The sequence below is a fragment of the Astyanax mexicanus genome, chromosome 4, assembly GCF_023375975.1.
Source record: "Astyanax mexicanus isolate ESR-SI-001 chromosome 4, AstMex3_surface, whole genome shotgun sequence".
Taxonomy (NCBI): domain Eukaryota; kingdom Metazoa; phylum Chordata; class Actinopteri; order Characiformes; family Acestrorhamphidae; genus Astyanax; species Astyanax mexicanus.
The window spans coordinates 44,061,731-44,078,163 of NC_064411.1; the positions used below are offsets into that span (position 1 = coordinate 44,061,731).

The window sequence follows — 16,433 nt, forward strand, 5'->3', positions numbered from 1 at the left end:
GACTGTAACAGAGTAAAAACAGGCCACATACCAAATCCCACCGCAAATATTTAACTCCTGCTTCTCCTCGGCTCATTTTACACCATTTGTTTTGTGAGCCTGAAAGCCCTTTTATTGTGTTTGGTCTGAGCAGTGTGTCAGCTGTGGTGCTGCGGTCTGAATTCCTCACCTCCTTAAGAAAGGTCATCTGCGTCTCGTCGTCAAAGCGGATCAGCTCCTTCATCACCATCACCTCGCCCGTCTCTCTGTGGGTCACCTGATCACACAAACAAAGCAGAGAAGACTTTAGAAAGAAGAGGAGTGAAGTTGTCATATGGTCTGATGAGCAATTAACAGGGCTGTGTTTGGGCAGGGGTTATGATTTGGTGAATTGTTATACATTTCAATCCTTTACGTCCATTTTTATTTTTAATGTTATTGTATTTTGGTAAAAAATGGTCATAGTATAAAACACCATTATATGCATAAAATTTGATCAAATAAATACTTTAATTAAATAAACCAGTCTGACACCGATCTCTCCATCTAAACTATTAATGACAGCAAATATATTTATCTAAATAATAATCCTTCTCATAATAATAATTATTATTATTATTTTCTGCCAAATTTTCATAGCATAACTCCGTTTCCAAGCCTTTTTAAGATTTCGACACTCTTTCAACACCAAATGCTCTTATGTTTTCTATACACTAGACTAAAATCCAACTTTTTCCCCATTAAGAATGAATGTGGTCCAAAAGTGCAAGCCCATCTACTGCACTTTTAATCTTAATCTATATACACACTACTTTTTCAGCTCTCTTTGACAGCTTTTGCTCGACACTCCTTGCCAGATAGTATATATATAGTAACATTAAAAACCCTAACATTAGAGGAAACAGTGCAGTATGCTTTAGGGTAAATTGAGTGTTTTTTTCACAAATTAAACTGAACTACTATAAAAACCTCAGCTAAAAAAAAGTTGCACCTTTTCCTAAACAAGTAAAAAACAACTCAACCTTTTTAGATACTTGCACTCATTTACTTGTCATTTTCTTTCCATCACTCTTTTTTTTACCCCCATTCATTTTTGATGTATATACAGGAAAATTCTTTTTTTGTAGGAGATTCTTTTAAGCGCAATGCAGTATATGAGGTATATTATTGTATATTACATAAATAGATATGCTCAAATACTAATGCACATCAGGCTGGCTAGTATTATGGCGAATGTAACAAATGCGCTAAAATGACACTAATGCACAGATACATACAGAGATTAATTTAATCCTGGGATGTAAGCAAGATTTATAGCTATTATTAAAGTATTAAAATTCAGATTAAATATACATCACTCAGAACCAGCAATTTAAATTTTTCTATCTCTATATTATCTCAGATTATATTAATCGGTAATCTGTAGGAATGTGCTGTTATGGTATTAATTTGGTTTGCTAATCTTCTTTTGAGATTATGTAACTAAAAACAAAGTATACAAAACATGTATGTGAATAACTTTTATAGATTTAAAGATTTTTTTTTTATTATTATTCTTATATTTTTGATTTAATGCTGCCCTCTACTGGCAGTCTTCAACTGTACATTTTCACAAGAAGCTCAATATTACATTATTCTTATTAGATTAGTTACAGAATTGTCCGTCAGCTCATGTAAATGTATACAAATGAATGCAAATCTCTTTATCTACCATAGCTTAACATTTCCAGCATTATGTATACCAGAGATAGATGATACACTAAAGGCCATTATGCAAATTATGAGTGAATGAGAGTCTGAGTTTCTGTGTGCACCTTAATAGCCTGGCCAAAGCAGCCCTTGCCCAGCACCTCCCCATGGATGAGGTCAGAAGGTCTGAAGATCCTGTGTGTGCGATTGGTCACCACACGGAGAGACTCGGAGCGCCCGATATCCTTCCGCAGGGAGAGCGGGGAGGCGGCGTTACTGGAGCACGGAGACTTATCAATACTGTAGCTTCGCCTGAAGAGAAACACATGAAGAGATGAAGAAATCAATAAAATTTTAAATATTATATCATATTATTAATAATAACAATATGATTTAATTTATCTTAAATATATCAACAAAATATAAAAACTATAAAATCAACATTAAACAAATCTTACTTCAAATTAGAGCTTAAATCGGGCCCAAAATATCCAGACTGACCCTTCCCGAGCCCGTGCACATTCTGCCTGAGCCCAAATTAAACTCCACATTTTTAAGTAAGTAGAGCATTAAATCTAAGCTTTTAAAAAAACATTTTCGGACTGTTTGAATAAGCAAAATTATTAACATTAACATTTCAACACTGAAGAAGTATAGACCTATTATTTAAAAAGAACAGATTTCCAAAAGATTAAAACATGAACAATGTGAACAATGATCCACAGGTCTAAACATTGGTAAATTAGGCAACAAAAATGGTCTGAATGACTTTCCTCTAATCTAATATAATTTTTTAAGACGATTTAAGAATAGAAAATAAACTCTAAACAAACATTTTTTTATATTGAGCTTATAGTCTATGTGCAAAAACACAAAAAACAGTAATAAGGCTATGCACTGCAAATCAAGTGCGTAATACAGACAAGTATAGCATGCACTGCGCACTTGTGCAACTTTTATTTAAAACACAGTTTGATTTGTTACTTTGCTATATTGAGATCATCACACCATAGCTTTATATAAAATAAAAATAACATTAAAAAACAGCACCGACGTCACAAACAATTTTCTTGAGCCCGACCCTACCCGCCCCAAGAAAAAAGGTGGGAAATCTAAGAATCAAAGCTCTACTTAAAATTACTTTAAAATATAAATATATACTCTGTTAGTCAGACTCACGTGATCATGCGTGTGCGGAGGTTGTTGACGTCCTGGTGCGGGGGCTGTGTGATGGGGGTGGTAGGGCTGGGGCCCTCAGAGAGTGGGGTGGGGCCGTCCACATGATCCACAGAGCCTCCCTGGTCATGGGGGTCGTGCTCAATTGTCAGCTGCAGAAGTCTACTGGTCTCTTGGATGAGCAGATCAATCTAACATAAGAGCCACAAGAGGGCGCACAAGTTAAGAAGCCAGCAATGTACTGAGTTATGCCTTTAATAAAAAAAATATTCAAGAGTATGAATAGTTACTTTTATATAAAAATATGTTTTTAATTATTTTTCCTTTTACAATATTAATGTAATACTACTGCTACTATTACTACTACTACTACTAGTAATAATAATAAAATAAGGTGACTTTATTGTCATTTATACTTCAACATTGTTTTATTAAAATATTTCTGGTTAGAAATCTGGCACAGAGCAGAAGGGTCAGACATGCTACAGCGCCCCCTGGAGCAAAGTGGTTGAAGGCCCTTGCTCAGAAGCCCCACATTAGAGTACAGTAGAGTAAATCTTGCAATATTAAGGTACAAAATATATATATATTTTTTTTATTCTACTGTAAACATAGTGCAGCTCTGGAGAAAATTAAGAGACCACTTCAGTTTCTGAATCAGTTTCTCTGACTTTGATATTTATAGGTATATGTTTGAGTCAAATGAATATTGTTGTTTTATTCAATACACTTTGGACAACACTTCTCTCATTTTCTGCTTTTATTTGCAGAAAATAAGAAATGGGTGAAATAACAAAATAGATGCAGAGCTTTCAGACCTCAATATTTGGAGGAATAACTCAAATATTTTTTATTCACAATTTTCATGCATCTTGGCATGTTCTCCTCCACTAGTCTTACACACTGCTTTTGGATAACTTTATGCCACTCCTGGTGCAGAAATTCAAGCAGTTCAGTTTGGTTTGGTGGCCTGTGACCACGTATTTTCCTCTTGATTATATTACAGAGGGTTTTTAATTTGGTAAAATCAAAGAAACAACTTATTTTTAAGTGGTCCCGTATTTTTTTTCTAGACCTGTACATTAAATTGTAATTGTAATTCTTAAAAGCTACATTTTGATACCTCATCGAGGGGAACATTGCGGATGGGTGTGCCATTGATCTCAAGGATGCGATCGCCTACGTGTATGGAGTTCTTCACATCCGGGCTGATGCTCTCTGAATCCACCCTGAGTGAATATAAAACACATGTTTACTAATACAAAAATAAGGATCTTCACATGCATTATTTAAATAAATTACATTATTTAGAAAAACAAATGCAGCTACATCACAATAAACATTCACAGAGCATGCAGGCACTCACTCAGACACTCGAACTGTGTGGTTGTGGTCAGGGCCGTATCCGTTAGGACTGGTGCCCTGGTCGATAGACAGGGAGAAGCCACGCTTGCCGTCAGTGGAGGCAGGAATGGACACTAGCGTGACGGTGTGGGGGATGCGGGAGCAGGGCGAGTCAGGCAGGGTTACAGGCGTCACAATGTTCTGATAATAACAGTGTCCACTAGAGGGAGACAAGAGAAAAAGAGCTGAATTTCTGTTCAGATGCTACGCAGTATGCAGTAAAGTGCAGGCACAGATAACTGAGGGTATGAAAACATGACTTTTAAAGAAACTGGAGCAAAAACATGTCTAATTATGGACAAAAACTATACTGTCTTTTATAATATTGCATCAGAATTCAGCAATGGGTTAATTACATAATGTTCAGATGCAGCAAAAAAATACCTAATTAATATTTATATTTGTATTGATAGATAGATAGATCCTAAATTTACCTCAAAAGTGCTATTCTAATCATACGTTTACCTCAGCAATGCTACTCTAATTATACATTTACCTCAGCAGTGCAATCCTAATCATACATTTACCTCAGCAATGCTACCCTAATATTACATTTACCTCAACAGTGTTGTTGTTAATTATACATTTACCTCTGCAATGCTACTCTCTAATCCTAAATTTACCTCAGAAGTGCTATTCTAATCATGAATTCACCTCAGAGGTGCTACTCCAATTATAAATTTACCTCAGCAATGCAACTCTAATCATACATTTACCTTAACAGTTCTATTATAATCATAAATTTACAACTGCAGTACTACTCTAATCACATGTGAGTAAAATTTACACAGAGAAAGGCAATTAGACATTTGGGAAACCTACAAATCCTAAGGCTAAGTTACCTCAGCTTGCGTTGCATATCTAGCCCTGTATTGCCTTTTCTTTTAGATTTAGATTTACCAAATATCTGATGGATCTCTAGTTACACTATGCAGCTGTGTCCCTACTGAATAACCGGATCAGGTGTGATAGAGCAGCATGGAAAGCACCAAATCATTCAGGTAGTGGAAACTCCAGAGCAGCTGCTAGGAAACAGTTCCACAGTGAAAAGAATCTCACAACGGATCTTTCATAGCTTCCCTAAACAAGTTCAGCCTCATGTTACATTACATGTACACTATATGCAAATATGTCTAATCTCTGTATTATCTCTAGGTGTGTGTGTGTATAATATGAGTAAGACTGATTCTGTTTTGATTGGTGGGTTATTAATTTTTTTTATGAATTTCCCAGCCCTAGTTAAACATATAAATATAAATATACACTTTGAGACATACATGATATACCGTATGTGACTTGCCCTTTTCTTATTTTCCCTCTCTTAACAAACACCACCATTTTCAGGGGGGTTTGACTTTTCAGGTGTTTTTCTTTTATCAGTGGCATCATCTCTAACTCTTTATCAAAGGTCAATCTCTGACCACAAATTATCTGCATATATTTGGTTGGTGGATTTTCTACTATGAGCAATTTAAACAATGACTCTTTTTAAAATGGTCTGAGTGTTTTTTTATTTATTTATTTATTTTTTTTAGAAAGTTTAAATCTATTTAAAAGTGCATTTAGGGATCTGTATTATTTATGTGGATAGTAATTACTCAACAAACATTACACACAGCTCTGGAAAAAATAAGAGACCACTTAAAAAATGATGAGTTTCTTTGATTTTACTAAATTGAAAACCTCTGGAATATAATCAAGAGGAAGATAGATGATCACAAGCCACCAAACCAAACTAAACTGAACTGCTTGAATTTTTTGCACCAGGAGTAAAGGCATAAAGTTATCCAAAAGCAGTGTGTAAGACTGGTGGAGGAAAACATGCCAAGATGCATGAAAACTGTGATTTAAAAAAAACAGGCTTATTCCACCAAATATTGAATTCTAAACTCTTAAAACTTTATGAATATGAACTTGTTTTCTTTGCATTATTTGAGGTCTGAAAGCTCTGCATCTTTTTTGTTATTTCAGCCATTTCTCATTTTCTGCAAATAAATGCTCGAAATAAAAATATGCTGAGAAGCATAGTGCACAGTTGTCACCAACTTTCTGCAGAGTCAATCACTACAAATCTCCAAACTTCATGTAGCTTCAGATTAGCTCAAGAACAGCAGAGAATAGAGAGACTCATGGAATAGGTTTCCATGGAAGAAATATAATGTGTATGTTTGCATCTTTGATCTCCAGATAATTACCCATTATAAAAAACTGGAAACACAAATGGATCTAAATGACAATTTAGAGTACAACATGATAGCTCTGGTCAGATAATAAATATTGCAGGTTAATATTACTTTTTCACTTTTTTTTATTTATTTATTTTTTTTTTTACCATTGCAGTGATTTGATGGTCTTATCCAAAAAAAAAAAAAAAAAAAAAAAAACGTTTTTCCCCAGAAAGTGTTTTGTTTGCCATTTTTGGCCAAATAATTTGAATTGCCAAATATTCTCTTCGCATTAATGATCTCAAGGCCAAATGTAATCAAATTTTACAGCAATAAATATTTTTAAAATCTATTTTTTTAATTGTATGCAGAATCATTTACTCCAGCCTGATGTTTTAGTAAAGAGAAAATTAACTCCCTATCTAGAGAAGCTGGTGTCCACAAACCTTTGGACCAATAGTATAATTATCTTTTCTGGAAAACTTTCAGTTAGCTGAAAACTACAGTGAAATGGAAAAGCTCTTTAGTGGGGGGCTGAACTCAGATACAGGGAAAGAGGCTTCAGGCAGTTCTGACCCTGCCTCCACTTACCAGTAGAGCTTCGACCTCTCCACCAGAGCGTACGTATCTCCATCCCCAATGAAGGTCCGGCAGTTCAGGCAGGTGAAACACTCCGGGTGATACTTCTGTTCTCCTGCAACCTGCAGTGCAAAGAGAGAAAAAAGCCACAGATTTAGAGCATGACGAAGAAAGTGCAGGACAACAACACTTTAAACTGTGTGCTACAGTCTCTCATTAGGTTTAATGGGATTTCCTCACAGCAGAAGAAACAATGCTTATGAGATTAACCGAACCGTATGGATAAGCCAATTTTAATTTCTAGAGCTAATGCAATTTATGATAATATATATATATATATATATATATATATATATATATATATATATATATATATATATATATATATATATATATATATATATATTAATATATGCTCAGAGATCAGAGAACAATTACCTTTAAGGCTTATAAAAGTGATTACACTCATTGTAGCAATATATATTTTTCCATTTTCCATTAAAGACACAATAAATATTTCCTCTGCCTGAAGCACAGTTTAAGCTCAGCAGCTCACAGAACGTGCCCAATAAAGCATCGATCCTCCACTTCAACCTCAGACAGAGCAGAGAGTAAACAAGGACACAGCAAAAGTGATGCAAATTATAAGGTCATCAATGTTTAAAAAGCATTCATTTCCTCCAAGAGAGTTTTGCAATGTTGATTCAATATTCCACTGTACCATATTCCATCCCAGATGCCTCTAAACCCAAAGACATCAACATAATTTCTAGACATGGTTAACACAAGGCTTCTGTTTACACAGTAAAGCTTTAGGTAGGATTTATGGATATAACTTGTGGTATTAGACTGTAGCACATGTAAAGAGTTTGCCAGAGCAATCCCATATAAGTGTATGTGGTTCTATCAGCTATCAGCTGATCTAGTGCTGTTTAAATAATGGAAATGAATGGGAGGAATGAGGGATGAAAAAACAAGAAATAGATGAGTGCAGGTCAGTATGGTTAAGGATTAGAGACCAAGAATATAGTTATCACAAGATTATCCTAAAAATATTGTGATATTTTTGGGCCATTCCACTTTAAAGCACTTTGGATGCCTTTGAAAGGTTCTTGCTCCATTTTAAAAGTGAAATCTAATGATTTTTAAGACCTCAATAAATATAATTTAAGGCCCAAAATGTAGTCATAACTTCTTAAGTAGAAAAGTATTGGTTTATTTTATTTATTAAGCTCACCGCTTATGTTAGCTAGCCCTCCACTAACCATAGTTTTCTCCCCGGTAATGTAGCTAAATGTTAGCTAGCTCGCTGCTAATTTTAACTCCGCTAACATAAGTTCCTTTCCCCAGTAACATTAGTTAGCTCGCAGCTAATGTTAGCTAGCTCTCCACTAATCCTAGTTTTCTCCTCAGTAACGTAGCTAACTCTCTGGTAATGTTAGTATGTTAGCTAGCTTCCCGCTTATTTTAACTCTGCTAACCTTAGTTCTCTCCCCAGCTAACTCTCCACCTACATTAGTTCTCTCTCCAGTAACTCACCACTAATGTTATGTTCTTTCCCACTGCCATTAAACGCACAAAAACACATAAAAATATAATACCTAAAGCGAATTTACAGTAAATGTAAGACAAATTAACTTTAATTATCCAAAGTTTTATTTAAGACATTTTATGACTTTTAAGGACCCAGCTTTGTTTATAACTCAACCTTGAATTACTCAATATACAACTTTAATGCCAACGCTAAAAAAAGGTTTCCAATTCCTCACTTCCTCCTTTAATTCTCTCTTCTCCTCTAAACGAAAACTTCCTCCAGCCTCTACAGAACCTAATTAGGAAAACATAAGACAGATCTCCGGCCTCGTCCTGACCTTCAGAGCCGAGTGGTCAGCAGCGCTGGGCTATTCTACATACGATAATCAATGCTCATCTTCCTGCACCGTCACTGAGCTCTGAGGGAAGTTACTATGGTAACTCTGGCAGTCAGGCAGCTACTGCCTCTTTGGGATGTGCTTAGCAACAAAGTCCAGGATGCCCAATCACTCAGTTCAGATAATCTGCTGAAGCATTTGATGTTCGGCCAGTTACGGATCTTGTCTGTTGTCTAGCATTACTATGTATCATACATGACTCCTTTATGAAGATACTGTTATTTAGTAATGATTCCACTAGTGATTAATGATGCCACTAGTGAATTCCTGCAGAATATGGTCCTAATTATGGTCACAACTTAACAATTGATTACATTTGTTTACTTGATTTAAAGGAAATCTTTTAAATTGGCCCCCTTAATGAATTGGCAGTGATTAGTTGTCAATTTCCATGACAACGAAGCATATTGTACATTGACTTCTAACTCTTACAGCTTGATAGATATTAAGAACTAAATGTTTTAATATTTTTCTTTCAGGTTTGGAGACCTTCAGACATTCTAAGGTTTAGTCATGAATAAAAAAAATGAATGGGAGAGAATGGGAAGTACTAAGGATGAAAAAACAACAAATAGATGAGTGCAAGTCAGTATGGTTGAGAATTAGAGCTTGAGGGACCTGCCCTGATTGAAACTATCAAATTGGTCGTCAACGTTCTGTGTTTTAATTCACTTAACCTCTAAAAATAGGGCATTTAAAAGCTGGGAGACATCTAAACTTTACAATCCACTGATATTTCAATAATTATCAGGTGAGTTTGGAGTTTGGAGCTGTCTGCTGAATGGAGTTTGGAAGCTTTGAGGAACTTACTACAGACAACAAATATTGTCATTTAGAGCATTTATTTGCAGAAAATGAGAAATGGCTGAAATAACAAAAAAGTACAGAGCTTTCAGACCTCAAACAATGCAAAGAAAAAAGTTTATATTCATTAGTTAGTTAGTTTTATAAGTTTAGAAATCAATATTTGGTGGAATATTGATGGTTTTTAATGAGAGTTTTTATGCATCTTGGCATGTTCTCCTTCACCAGTCTTACACACTTTGTGCCACTCCTGGTGCAAAAATCAAAGCAGTTCAGCTTGGTTTGATGGCTTTTGATCATCCATCTTCCTCCTGATTATATTCCAGAGGTTTTCATTTTGGTAAAATCAAAGAAACTCATAATTTTTAAGTGCTCTCTTATTTTTTTTCATGAGCTGTATCGTTTATGCTTTATGTTGATGTGTTGAAGCATTCTAGAGGTAATAAGCTGTGAAGACAACAATGTGTAATTTTTGTGTCAAATGTGGCACCTGGTTCTGATTGAGTTAAAGTGCCGGTACTGAATAAATGGAGCATTGGACTGTTTTTAATGACATTGTATGGAGACACTTTCCACTATACCATGCAACTTTATATCAGACACTATATCAGAGTTGCTAGAAATAGTGTAATATCTCAGTACTGGGACAAGTTATGAAATTTCGTATAAAACAAAAGACAACTAGATTACTAATATAACCAAAAGAACCAGCTGGGCTACATTATGTATTGTATTATACTGTATAAGACCCAGAAAAGAATACAGGACAGTGCCTATCTAATGAAGTATTATGCTGTAAACATAGATATAATACAGAGAACTCCATCAAGCCTGAGCTAAAATGGCTTATCTCAGAGAGTAAGTATGAGTCAGCAGGCTCATCCCTCCTGGAAGCAGTTCAGCAAAATGACTTTGCTTTCAGAATGACATCCTCAGGCATACTGGGCTTTAAAACAGCCCCCCACATACACACACACACACACACACACACAACCTTGAGAATCATACTGAATCACTCCTGCTGTGGAATAAACAGGAGGTAAACAGTGACCTGCATTCATACACAGCTCTGCCTAATGATGTATGAAATCAACATTCTCAAACTGTGACGGCAGTTTCAGAATCAGCTGGTCAGCATTTGACCCGATTACACACAGCGCCATTAATCAGTATGATGGTGCACTACTAGCTGTAGTGTGAAAATACAGCACACAGTTTAAATAATAAACTGCATACATTATGTTAAGAACATGCATTATATAATCAATGGACCAACGACTAGTACACTAATCAATCAATGATTAAAGACAGCTTTTAAAGAAATACTATGGCAAAAACAAATCAATATTTCCACAAATATATCAATCAATCAGCCAAGCCATTTAGACATGCTCTAGTTACACACTGGAGATACAAGGCCAGTGTAGCTAACAAGCAACCGTCACATACATCATATGCCCAAACATACGAAGTGTTGCAACCATTGCTGAACAAATACACAGCTTGTTTAGAGCTTACTGGCAACATGGGCTAATGGGATACAAAGCTCCCCCAACACTAAGATGGTGCTTCATCCAGATACTTCTGGTTTTCCATTATGTCTCTTTTGGAAGTGTTGCAATCTAGTAAAGATGTTTCTGGGAAACCCTTGTCATGTGTGGACAAGCACGGTCCTGCTGAAAAATGCCAGTTGGAAGCCCTGTCATAAGTGTCCCTCATATTACTAGTAGGAGTGACTGACTATTGTACGCAATGGCTTTCCACATCATCATGATGTTATATTGTTATTTGACCAAGATTGAGGCTAAATGCTCTGTGAAAAAGACGAGGTGCTAAGCATTTTGCCTCAATTACAATTACATTTCAGTAAAGATGGTGGTTAGGGTGTGTTTTAAACCAGTGCTTTTCTGTTTGAACTACACTTGATCCAACGTTAATTATCGTAACGTTATCAAATTAAAGACTGAGGCACATTTTAGAGCAATGGACTAAGAAATGTTTATTTTAAAACTTTTGTGAATTAAATATATTTATTATAGCTTACATTTATGTGTTTTATAGCATCATGTCACTTATTCTATGTTTTAATTGTGTATACCACTCAGGGGAATGTTGTATAGCTGCACATTGGGTGGGTTGGATGGATACTTTATTGAACCCCGAAGGGAAATTCTGGAAAGTTCTACAAAATTATTTTTATCATCTTTGCAACTTATTAAAGCATCCTTGGTTTAAAGCTGTTTCAAAAGAATAAAAAAAATTAGCATTCTGTAATCTCCTATATATATATATCCCTTTTAGACACAAAACTTAAGGGTAAGAAACATTAATTGTTATCATAATGATGGATAATTTACTTCTTGTGGCATTTTATCAAATCTTGTGAAAAGTTCTCCATTGTTTAATATCGCAATATATATCGTTAAAAGAAAATATATATATATATTGCAATGTCAAATTTTTCCAATATCGTGCAGCAATACTTGAGGGCATCATAGACTCATGTCTAGCAGGCAATTAACTCTCACCAGGAGGTATACTACCCAAAACTAGCATTAAGAGCTTTTTTTTTTTTTTAAAGGAAGCACTTTTATGCTGTGTCTGGTCAGCCCACACCTGCAGAGACTTAACTGTATGTCAGGATGCGTCATTATTTGATATTTCTATTGAAAGTTTTTCCCTTTTTTTCTAAAACTGACATTTTTGAGATCAGATTTTTGTAATATCAACTATAAGGGACATTTAAATCACTTATTTCCCCACACAAATTAGCCTTATTCTCAGTGCTAAACTAAAAAAAAGCACATTTTTCAACACAGACATGGTTTAATCAAAAATAGCACAGACGGTAAAAGGAAAAACTGCACATTTTTCAGTTCTGTTGTGATTCAAAAGCCTTTTGGGCCATTTCAAAGCCACCCTCAAAGCTCTTCCTCTTTCAGAGTGTGTAATACGTGAGTGGTGGCCTGGTGGTAAACGTAAAAACCACAGCGTGAGGCCAGGGGAAACAACCGTGACGCCATCAAACACCTCCACAGGAGGCGCCATTTGTCGACCACCCTTACGATTCTGAAACAAACGCTCCTGTTAAAAGGAACAACTGCCCGGTCACAAACACACATAAGGAACCAAAAACGTAGACCACTTCTGTAAAGGAAAACAGCCCACCGCCACCACCCACCGAGGAAACAGCAGCATCCCACGTGGCCCTGAGCACGTCAGCAAATGTTGGTCTGCTGTCTGCTGAATATATCACCTCAAGGGCACAGGTAGGTCAAGAGTGTGCTGGACTGATTCAAATATGTGCATCGTTTCTACATGAACAATATTTTCTTATTGATTCTAACTCTTTTAGTCTCCTTATGATTAATTGTAATCAATATTATACATTTAAATCATTAAGAAATCACACTAATTGACTTATTTTCAAATAAATATTTGCACTAAGAAGGAAGTGTCAGTTTGCAATGCTATTTGAAAGAAAGATTAATTCAAGTTTAAGAGCAATTTTTGGTCATATCTATTGAGCTACACATACAAAAAAAACCCCCAAAAAACACCAGATGTATTGGCATGGAGCTGTAGAGGTTCCTAATGGAGTTCTGCAATAATCCATGTCATGCAACTTAAATATTCTCATGTAGTTACTGCAGATTTTGCGGTAGATGTGGAATAGGGCTGCACGTTATATCGTTTAAGCATAGTCATCGCGATGTGCACATGCAATTCAATCAAATACGTCATGCTTGGATTCTTAACGCAAGAAGTAGATACAAAGTGTGGTCTCTGTGTCTGTATAAGTGACAGGCTGCTGCTGCCTGAGAAGTGGGAGGGGGGCAGGAGTAAACACGAGAGAACCGCATGGCCTCCATCCACAAGGCACGTGCTTGTAAATGAATGTTTTGAAAGCAGAGTTTTTCCAGTAACAGCTGAATTTACATTTTTAATCCCCCAAAAATCACCCATTTACCTTTTAAAATGCCATTTAAAAGCCTGATTAAAGGGCTAATTACTGTTGTTTTGCTGTTTTCCTCGGGTTTGAGTGCTCGGCACTGACTCAGCTCTTGATCAGTCTGTTATATATAGTCAAAAAAAGAACATTTGCAGTGTACATTTTTTTTCAATATCGTGCCACCCTAGTGTGGAGTGTTGATAGGACATCCAACAGCATCCCACTTATTGTTAAATCAGAAATAGGTCAGGGGATGTGATTGGCCATGGCATAGTATCTGCATCTTCAAGGTAAGAGCTCTTGTGCCAGCAGTGTGTGGACGAGCATTGTTCTACTGAAACTAGCACTTGAACGTGTGTTCAAAAAAGTTAGGGCCACTGGTTGTAGGACCTCATATGTAACATTGGGCTGTCAAAGTACATGTAAAGAAGACCAAATTTATTTCTTAAGATCTGGCATCGCACAAAATTAGACCATGTGAAACCTAACAACAAGCCACAGGGTATTCACAGGGGATTCTTTCTGGGTGCAACTTTTTTTTATTTTTATTTTTTTACATATTAAGATTAACAGCAGGCCTGAGCATCTATTAGCTTACATCTGTGACTGTATTTCCTCTCAGGATGATTCGATTTTACTGTAATCAACTTTCAGGCTCTGTTTCTGCTCAATACACAGACAAACAGACACAAAGAGTGGGTTTTTTCCCCCCACTGTACTACTCTACTCATTTCCGTAGCTGAATACCACCATATTAACATATGGATCTGTACCAACCTACAAAACCAAAATGAAAGTTGTTTGTGTGAAATAAATGCAGAAATTTCCCCCCCATGGAAATCACCAAACTATCTTCAGAACCTCTTGATTTCCTCACCATCTTTTCCAACAAATCACATGATCATTCAATTCCCAAAACTAAAGATAAGTCTCTGCCAAAACAAAACAAAACAAAAAAACTCCCAACTCCTCTCCCAGGTTTTTGAACCCATGATTATACAAGAGCTGATTGTGATCATGTGACTGCTCCCAAATGTCTTGTTCCTCTTTCTTTGCTATCCTCTATCCTCATACATGTAATAAACGTGGAGGTTTAAACCTTATTTATAGTGTAAATAGGAAGCATGTGTCTACAGGGGTGAGTTAGGAGGTAGAGGGTATTTAAGGGACGTGACCCAATAGGACTGACCCAAAGGAGGAATCAGCTCTACTGCAGAAACACATCTGGTATAAAGTCTGTGTGGAGTTTTGAAAAGGATCATGGCATAGTTTGTCATGTTTAGTTCAGCTTGACCTGACAGATTAGGCTCCTGGGATTCTCTGAAACCTGGGATTCTCTGATACACCTAACAGTGCAAAATAATAATACTTAAATCAACTAAAATTAAGTCAACTGACATTAACCTACTCAAGTATAAATTCCTGTCAAAGTTGTCTTTGTCAATTTTAATTATCTGAAATATGTATTTACACAGTACCATTCAAAAGTATGGATACACCTTTTCATTTAATATTCTTCTTTACTTATTGTCTACATTGTTGATTAATATTTAAATACATAAAAATATTGTGAAGGAAAAGCAACAACTATTTGTTCAGCACCTCCAGGAACTCCTTCCTTCAAGACTCTGAACAAACTATTCCAGGTGACTCTCCCTCGTGAAGACACTGAGATTAAAATACCAAGAGTGTGCAGACCTGTTCTCAAAGATAGACGTGCTACTTAGAAGAATCTTAAGTATAAAACATATTATCTGGGGCTCCGAGTGGTCCAGTGGGCTAAGCGCTGCCACTATGATCAAGAGATCGCCGGTTCGAATCCTGTTTATGTAGTGTAGGCCATTGGCTACAGGAGCCTTGAGAGAGCACAATTGGACTTGCTCCCTCCGGGTGGGTAGATGGCGTTCTCTCCCCACATCACTCCAAAGGGTGATGTCGATCAGCACAAGGCTGTGTCTGTGAGCTGATGTATCGGAACAGAGTCGCTGCGCTTTCCTCCGAGCGCACTGTGATGCTACTCTGCAATGGCCATGGAATTGGCCATGTAAATTTCTCCCCATTTTGGGGAGAAAATGGGATAAAAATTAGAAATAAAATTATTTAAGCAAATTCCGTTTGTTTAACACTTTCTTTTACAGAATATTTCCACATGTGTTCCTGTATAGCTTTAAGGTGCAACCAAACTTATGACTGGTACTCTAAATGTTACATAGCAAAGGTACTCAAATATGTGTCTTATGAGCAATGAGAGTAGTTCTAGTGAGGTCAAAATTTGACTATTTATCATATATATATTCATAATATGTTGCCCACACCACAATATTTTGATGCTGTTACAATCTACATATGCAATATCCAATTTTGTTGCAAAAGTGTGTTCTTTTTTAATTTAATGTGTTGTCATATCACCAGGAATATTGTTATCTCAAAATATACAATAAATGAAATAATATTGTGATATTATTTTAGGGCCATATTACCCACCCCTGGTAGTAATTGTTCTGAAGTCAGTATTTTTTATATTTATTCCAAACTGTGTGAATTAGATTTTTCACTAAAGCAAAAAAAATATAGATACAAAGATACAAAAAAAATCAAAATATTCCATTTTAGTTTATGTTTACTGATATGATAACAAATTTGCATTTTATCCTCCGCATTAATAATTCATAACTGCCCCAAATGTTCCAGTACTAATCACAAACTGAGATCTGACAGAATGAATAAATAAATAAATGACCAACTGACACTCAA

General features: G+C 35.9%; 1 protein-coding gene across 2 annotated transcripts in view; it reads right to left on the reverse strand.

Annotated features, from left to right (window-relative positions):
• The window catches only part of limk1a (LIM domain kinase 1a), a 93,773-nt gene that overhangs the window by 12,541 nt on the left and 64,799 nt on the right, over positions 1 to 16,433 (reverse strand). For both annotated transcript variants that reach the window (XM_022679049.2, XM_022679052.2), the window contains 6 exons: positions 7,005 to 7,114; positions 4,211 to 4,408; positions 3,968 to 4,073; positions 2,848 to 3,035; positions 1,794 to 1,980; positions 170 to 256 (listed from right to left, as the gene is read on the reverse strand). In XM_022679049.2, coding sequence (XP_022534770.1) covers positions 170 to 256; positions 1,794 to 1,980; positions 2,848 to 3,035; positions 3,968 to 4,073; positions 4,211 to 4,408; positions 7,005 to 7,114 — 876 coding nt within the window. The remainder of the gene's footprint in view (positions 1 to 169; positions 257 to 1,793; positions 1,981 to 2,847; positions 3,036 to 3,967; positions 4,074 to 4,210; positions 4,409 to 7,004; positions 7,115 to 16,433) is intronic.